Genomic DNA, 8,550 nt, shown 5'->3' on the forward strand with positions numbered 1-8,550 from the left:
ATTATTCAATATACAGAAATATTTAGCTGTCACCCTTATCTATTTTGCTTTGGTAAGAAAGAAAGAGAAAAAAAAAAGGTCAGAAGTTTTTCCTTTCTTTCACTTTCAAAAAATTAATGTTTAAAAGGCTTTAAAAATGGACGGTTGATCCAAAATTAACAGGTTTTCATGAAGTAATCAAATAAACGGAATGGGTGGAAGCAATGGAAGAAGAGATTAAGATGATAAAGAAGAATGAAACATGGGAACTAGTTCACAAGCTAAAAGATAAAGAAGTTATTAGGCAGAAATGTGTCTACAAGATCAAGTACAATGAGGATGGTTCAATGCATGAAAGCAAAGCAATATTAGTGGCAAAACGATACTTTCAACAGCCTGGAATAAACTATTCCAAAACATTCTCACCAGTGGTATATATGGAGACGATTAGAGTAGTGCTAGGAGTAGCCGCACGACTCAAATTCCAAGTTTATCAATTAGATGTCAAGTCTGCTTTTCTTGATAGGGAGCTCGAAGAAGAAGCATACGTTGAGAAACCCCAAGGCTACATTATTCAAGGAAAAGAAGACATGGTTTAAAAGCTTAAAGAAGGCATTATATGGACTAAAGTAAGCACCTCGGGCATGGAATCACAAGATTGATAAGCATTTGCTTCACAAATACTTCATCAAAAGTCCTAGCTAGCCATCACTCTATATCAACGTACGAGATCTAAAAGATTTCTTAATTTTATGTCTCTATATGGATGACTTGATATTCACAAGCACAAACACTGAGATGATGGAGGAGTTCAAGAAACCTATGATGGAAGAAGATGAGATGACTTATCTTGGCCTCGTGAAGTACTTCCTTGGAATGCAGGTGAAGCAATAGCCAGGACAAATATTCCTATCTTAAGAAAAATATGCAAAAGAACTACTCAAGAAGTTCAACATGGCAAATTGCAAACCATTAGCAACACCTATGGCACAAAATGAAAAGTTGAAGAAGGATGATAATCATGAAAGGGTGAATGAGGCAACATTTTGAACTCTGGTTGAACCACTCATTTATCTCACAAATACAATGCCTGACATAGTTCATGTTGTGAGCATTGTTTCAGGGTAAATGAGCCAACCAAGTAAAGGACATTTGACAGCTGCCAAGAGGATACTCTGCTATATCAAAGGAACTAAGAGCTTTTATATTCTTTATAAGTGTGAGGAAGAATGAAATCTCATTGGCTATCAGACAATGACCGGGTAGGAAGCATTGATGACTGGAAGAGCACAAGTGGATATGCATTCTTCCTTGGAACAAAGAAAATCTCATGGTTATTAAGATAGCAGAAGACAGTGGCTTTATCATCAACTGAAACCGAATTGATAGCAACTACAAGCGTCGTATGTGAAGGAATGTAGCTAAGAATAATTCTTCAAGATATGCAACAAGAAATCAAGACGCCAACGACTATCTATTGCGACAACATGTCAACTATTGCAGAGAAAAAAAATCTAGTCTTACACAACAGAATGCAGCACATTGAGTTACAACATCACTTCATTAGAGAGCTCGTTGATAAAAGAGAAATTTCAATGCATTTTTGCAAGACCGACGTGCAAGTTGCAGATATCTTCACTAAGGCGATCTCCATGGAGAAGTTCATCTTCTTTCGGGATCTACTTAGAGTTAAAGATTTTACTAGCTCGAAGAGTAGTGTTCAATACCAATCTGGAAAATAAATTTGTGATTGATCTAAACTAAATACTATTATTGTGAAGTATTCTAAAAAATTGTAAAACTAGAGTACTACTCTAGGAAGCATAGAAAATTATAGAAAAATTAAAATAATTATAATAATAATGTAAATCGACTTATTAAAGTCGTTTAAGAAGCCATTAAATAGGATGTGAGGGTGCTGAAATCATGTAGACAAAATTATAGCCCACTTGTCAAATCACATTGTAATCCTCCTTAATTAATAAAGTTTTATCTTTAGTCCATAAACTATCCCTTGTTCCAGTATCACTCAAATTTCTCAACCAAAATTATAAACAACTTTAACCATTAATTTACCTTTACTAAATACATTAAAAAACTAACAATTTATAGTCTTCTCGTGATTTACGACTCTATCACTCTTTGATTTAAGACTGGATGATCTTTGCAACTCTTCATATATTATAAAATTGTAATGGGTTTAAACATATGACAATCCATGCCTTACATTTTTCCTTCATTAGTCTAAGAAACATTGATAGGATATCATCCCCAACTAGGAAAACTTGTATATCACAACCATTCTAACGTATAAGCGATTCTATATGAGAAAATTCTAAAAAGATGATAATTAATTAGTATTTTTTTATAAAAAATATTTATATGCAAATATCTCAAATTATTTATTTATTATACTATATAAGCATCCTATATATAATACAGTTGTACTCTATAGTTTTTATTTTACTCTAAAAATGCTAGAAATAACTTTTATGCTTAAAAGAAATATTTTTTAAAAGTTTCATTGCAAATTAAGGAGAATATAAAAAAAATCAAAAGATTTTAATATTTATAATAATATTTATAATAATATTTTCAAAATTTAAGAAGATCAAACGTATATTTCTAACAAAAATAATATAAGGTCATGTATATAAGTTCTATAAAGTTAGAGGGCTAAACATAAATATATAAAAATTGAAAATTTATAAAAACTATAGGTATATATATATATATATAATTTGCAAAGCTTAGGGGCCATAGCCCTCTAAATTGTACATGTAGTTCCGTTCTATGCCTAACAAAATTTATGGAGAATTATACATTATAAATTAAGATAATTATCAAGCATAATGTATTTTTATGTTTATTATTTAATAATAATAATATGAATTTATAGTATGATGTCGTTAGATATACATATATATGAGAGAATACTGTATTATTTATCTAATTTTTTTTTTTAAAAAAAATAGGATTTAGTTAACTTTGTTGCACATTTATGGTTTGATGACATGAAAATATAATTCTTAATTAGTTATTTTTTTAATGGTTGCTGGAGCATTTTGACAATATTGCACAAAATTTTACTTAAAATGGATGGCCGTTTAACTATCTACTAAATTTATCTGATTAAACCTTCTTATAACAAATATCGATTAACTAATTTACTTGAACTAATTTCATCCGGTAGATAGAATTATTTATATAGTAATTTATCTGTTAAGCTAACTAAATATAAAATATAGCAAAAATAGAAAGTTAGATGTTACAACTCTCTAAGCTATAAATTCCAGAGCGCTTTTGGAGTGGATCATCATTGAGTAGTCCTCAATATCATTCATATTGCATGAAAAATCAAGCAAAAGAATAGATATTGAGGACTACTCAATTAAAGTTGATCAATCACCATGACCAACATCTTAGTATTTTTCTCATATAGTAAGACTCTTCTCATCTTAGGCTTATTTTTCTATTAAATATAGAAAAAATTCATTGTGATATTGGCGTCGGTGGGCGTCGTGGCCGTGTTGAAGCTGTCCGATGCATCTACTACTAAGGTTTTCGATATTACCACCTATGGTGCTAAGGGAGATGATAAGACTGATTGCACAATGGTGAGTTTCGACTGCATTATACATTATCTAATGACGAAGTTTTTTTCTCATAACCAATCTCTAATAATCTATTCAATTATTTAGGCATTTATGAAAGCTTGGAAGGATTCATGCAAGAATGATGGTCCGGCAAAAATTCGTGTGCCTAAAGGGACTTTTATGACAGCGCCCATCACATTTCAAGGGCCTTGCAAAAGTACCAAGCCTATAATCGTTGAAGTTCAAGGAACTGTAAAAGGAACAAATGATTTGAGTAAATATACGGAGGATACTTGGTTTTTGTTTGAAAAGATTAATGGTGTTGTTCTCACCGGTGGAGGAACCTTTGATGGACAAGGATCTTCTGTTTGGAAGAACACTGACTGTGAGAAAAAAAAAGATTGTGGTAGACTTCCTACTGTAAGTATTTAAATATATTTAATTTTTCGATATAAAAAATCCTTAAACAAAATTAAAAATTACTAATTTCTTGATGTGATGCAGTCTATCAAGTTCCAAGGTGTAACCAATGCCGTTGTTTCCGAGATTACTTCCATCAACAGCAAACATTTTCACTTTCATATCACAGACTGTACTAATTTTAAAGCTAGTAATCTCAATATAGTGGCTTCTGGTGAAAGCCCTAATACTGATGGGATGCATATTAGTGATACTAATGGTGTTGTAGTAACTAATAGCAAATTGGAACCGTGATGATTGCATTTCCATTGGACAAGGAGTCACCAATGCTGCCATCTCTAAAATCTTTTGTGGTCCAGGCCACGGCCTTAGGTAGGTTTGTGTATGTATATACACTAATACAATATAGCTGGTGAATTAACGCTTATCTAATTATTTAATTTCTTGTATTGCAATAGTATTGGGAGCCTTGGCAAGTATAAAAATGAAGCAGATGTTAAAGATGTTACAATAAGTGATTGTACATTATTCAACACAACAAATGGCCTGAGGATCAAAACTTGGGCTGACTCTCCACCAAGCGCAGCTTCAAGCATTACTTTTAAAGATATTATCATGAAATCAGTTAAGAATCCTATCATCATTGATCAAAAGTATGGTTCTCGCAGCAGTACAAAGGTAATTTATGATTTGATATTAGTCAAATTAATATCAATATTACTCATACATTAATTTAATTAACTTAATGTATTTATGGATTTCAATTTTTGCAGCCATCACGTGTGAAAATTTCTAATGTTCATTACAACAATATTAGGGGAACCTCGACCTCAAAAGTTGCAGTCAATTTTTTATGTAGTCCGTCCGTGCCGTGTGAAAAGATTGAATTAGATGATGTTGATTTGACCTATACAGGCATTAAGAAGTCTAAATCACCCATTTCAGCTTCATGTGTAAACGCTAAAGTTACTTTTATTGGAGCACATCCTCCGGGCTGTGAATAACTTTAAAATTTATTGTAGTAATTAATTATTCATTTGCATACAAATTTTATCGGCGCTGGAGGTTCCCTCCTACTGGTTGCTCCATGGCTATATAGACAGTAAATGGCATGGCATCTTTCCTTGCTTATATTCTCAGTCGGGACTATGCTTGGCGATGGTAAGGTGTGTATTATGCTTTCGCTTTGATATCTGCCATTTCTGGTTTTCCTTCCTTAAGCCTTGTTTTTCGGGTGTTGAGTTGTGTTTTTAGGTTGTTTGGATGCTTTGATTCTGGCATACAAGCTGTTCTTTCGTTCCTTGTCCTCTGTTCGATGATCGTTGACAATGCTGGTTTGGACGGGATGATTTTGAAAGGCGATGCTGGGATAGGCAGTGCTGTTGTGAGTTGGGCTTGGTTTTCAATGGAAATTTCTTTATTGGACCTTGTAACTAGTTGCCCATTTGGACTTTCAATGTAATCTTGCATGATCAAAAAATAAATTTTCAATCCCCCGTTATAACTATTAAAAGACAATAATAGAAAATTAATAGTTATAAAATACAAAAACAATTTAACTATTAACCACAAATCAAACAACCTCTCCATGAATACTATCACATGGCAAAAGAAATTTTTAGATATATGATGATTTTTATTTAAATTTCTTTTTTTCCAAAGATATTACTTCATTGATGAATTAACAAATATAACCCAACATACAATCAAAACATCTTGCCAATAAAAGAAAATTAAAGTTGAGATTCTCTCCCTAGACTCATATGTAGAGAGGGAGTAAAAAAACTAAGTTTGAATCTCCGTAAAAGTCAATATATAAATTTCATTATAAACAATAGCTATAATGATTTCACTGGACATAAAACAAATACGCAAAACAATTTTCTAATTTTCATGTAGAACACATTATATCTTATTATTAAACTAATAATTCAATTTGTCAAACATTCATCATATAAGAGATTTTTTTTTAATTGGAGTATAAAGACTCGAATTTGGGTCTACCAAGTCAGTATATTATTTTAGCTACTAAACCATGACATATTAAATAAAAGGTTTAAAGATTTATTTCTCCTTCTCTTTACATATTTTGTCAGCACTGAAAATACACTATTTTATTGTTTAAAAGTACATTGAATTATTCAATATACAGAAATATTTAGCTGTCACCCTTATCTATTTTGCTTTGGTAAGAAAAAAAGAGAAAAAAAAAAGGTCAGAAGTTTTTCCTTTCTTTCACTTTCAAAAAATTAATGTTTAAAAGGCTTTAAAAATGGACGGTTGATCCAAAATTAACAGGTTTTCATGAAGTAATCAAATAAACGGAATGGGTGGAAGCAATGGAAGAAGAGATTAAGATGATAACGAAGAATGAAACATGGGAACTAGTTCACAAGCTAAAAGATAAAGAAGTTATTAGGCAGAAATGTGTCTACAAGATCAAGTACAATGAGGATGGTTCAATGCATGAAAGCAAAGCAATATTAGTGGCAAAACGATACTTTCAACAGCCTGGAATAAACTATTCCAAAACATTCTCACCAGTGGTATATATGGAGACGATTAGAGTAGTGCTAGGAGTAGCCGCACGACTCAAATTCCAAGTTTATCAATTAGATGTCAAGTCTGCTTTTCTTGATAGGGAGCTCGAAGAAGAAGCATACGTTGAGAAACCCCAAGGCTACATTATTCAAGGAAAAGAAGACATGGTTTACAAGCTTAAAGAAGGCATTATATGGACTAAAGTAAGCACCTCGGGCATGGAATCACAAGATTGATAAGCATTTGCTTCACAAATACTTCATCAAAAGTCCTAGCTAGCCATCACTCTATATCAACGTACGAGATCTAAAAGATTTCTTAATCTTATGTCTCTATATGGATGACTTGATATTCACAAGCACAAACACTGAGATGATGGAGGAGTTCAAGAAACCTATGATGGAAGAAGATGAGATTACTTATCTTGGCCTCGTGAAGTACTTCCTTGGAATGCAGGTGAAGCAATAGCCAGGACAAATATTCCTATCTTAAGAAAAATATGCAAAAGAACTACTCAAGAAGTTCAACATGGCAAATTGCAAACCACTAGCAACACCTATGGCACAAAATGAAAAGTTGAAGAAGGATGATAATCATGAAAGGGTGAATGGGGCAACATTTTGAACTCTGGTTGAATCACTCATCTATCTCACAAATACAATGCCTGACATAGTTCATGTTGTGAGCATTGTTTCAGGGTAAATGAGCCAACCAAGTAAAGGAAATTTGACAGCTACCAAGAGATACTCTGCTATATCATAGGAACTAAGAGCTTTTGTATTCTTTATAAGTGTGAGGAAGAATCAAATCTCATTGGCTATTGATCAAGCATAATTTAGCCACATTTTTATCATAATTATTGTTGCTTATTTACACATTTTTTAGTTTAATTTATGGTTTTTATCTTGTTTTTATAGAAAAGAAAGAAATTAGAAAATGGGAGAAAAAGTGCAGAAAAAGTACAGAAGGATGATTTGCCCAGTGATTTGCCCAAGATCACTAGCTAAACTGCTCCAATCACTGCCCAGATCAAGCTAAAGCAGAAACCCGGAGGCAACAGACAGCAGTGATATGGGCAGTGATTTGCCCAAGAAACTCGAAGATCACTGGCCAAATCACTCGCAGAGACATAGAGGACCGACTCACAGAGAAGCGATCTGGTCAGTGATTTGCCCAATCACTTGAAGAAACTGGTCAAATCACCGGGCAAATCACTTTGACAGCAGAAACTTACAGCAGAGCGGGAAAATGGGCAGAAAACAGAAATCTGAATTTTCAGAAGTCCAAATCCAATCCAATCACTTCCAACACAAAACCAAGAGCCACGAAAGAGTCTCTCAACCAAGGAATTCCAATTGCAATTAAAATCAACATCAAAAGAGGAGTCAAACACCAAATCAAAGATGGATTTTGAAACCCTAGATGGATGGAAATCTGCAGCTATAAAAGGAGAGCCTCCAAACCAGCAAGCCATCTTCTGATCAGCAACTCAACTCGTCAGAAACTCTCCAGAAATTCTGCAGCTTCTTCCCTTTTTCTCTTCTTTCTTTTGTATATTTTGCCCACCATGAGTGGCTAGTTTCATTCTTTTCTAGTTGAAGTTGGTGAATTTCAGATTTTGTGATGAATTGGGAGATTTAAATCTCCATTGTTAAACTCTTATTTACTTTCAATATTTATGCAATTTGATCTTTCCATAATTATTATTTTGCTTTTAGAATCAATAAGGGCCCATTGCTTTTAAATTGCTTAAGTAATATTGTTTGAATAATTTAGGTCCGTAATTGCTTAGATTGTTCAAATACATATTTAATCAAATTGCATAATCTAAACTTGACCACGCGGTTGGCAAGGATAGAATTGGGTTTCTCTAAGTCTTAATGCAGTCAACAGTTGTTCGATGCTATAATGCCCCAAGGACGTTCCTTGGCAACTTGTTGATTAGTGTTTGATTAGCGAACGTTTCCTAATCAAACTAGAACTAAGGAGGAATTTGGATTGTGAGAAGCGTCTT

At 33.0% G+C, this 8,550-nt stretch overlaps 1 protein-coding gene across 1 annotated transcript; it reads left to right on the top strand.

Annotated features, from left to right (window-relative positions):
• The first annotated feature begins 741 nt into the window (after positions 1 to 741).
• LOC122724991 (exopolygalacturonase-like) lies at positions 742 to 5,457 on the top strand. Its single transcript, XM_043961386.1, has 8 exons — positions 742 to 861; positions 3,465 to 3,596; positions 3,681 to 3,995; positions 4,080 to 4,285; positions 4,454 to 4,673; positions 4,769 to 4,960; positions 5,095 to 5,156; positions 5,250 to 5,457. Exons 1-8 carry the CDS (start codon positions 742 to 744, stop codon positions 5,455 to 5,457), a joined length of 1,455 nt encoding a protein of 484 aa, XP_043817321.1.
• Positions 5,458 to 8,550: the final 3,093 nt, after the last annotated feature.

This window comes from Manihot esculenta, chromosome 11, assembly GCF_001659605.2.
Source record: "Manihot esculenta cultivar AM560-2 chromosome 11, M.esculenta_v8, whole genome shotgun sequence".
Lineage (NCBI taxonomy): Eukaryota > Viridiplantae > Streptophyta > Magnoliopsida > Malpighiales > Euphorbiaceae > Manihot > Manihot esculenta.

What these genes read in the sequence shown, in the direction of transcription:
- LOC122724991 (XM_043961386.1), top strand. Translation starts at nt 742, where the DNA reads ATGGATGACTTGATATTCACAAGCACAAACACTGAGATGATGGAGGAG. An exon ending in AGTACTTCCTTGGAATGCAG is followed by an intron (nt 862 to 3,464) that starts GTGAAGCAATAG and finishes TATTAAATATAG; the next exon opens with AAAAAATTCATTGTGATATT. An exon ending in ATTGTGGTAGACTTCCTACT is followed by an intron (nt 3,996 to 4,079) that starts GTAAGTATTTAA and finishes GATGTGATGCAG; the next exon opens with TCTATCAAGTTCCAAGGTGT.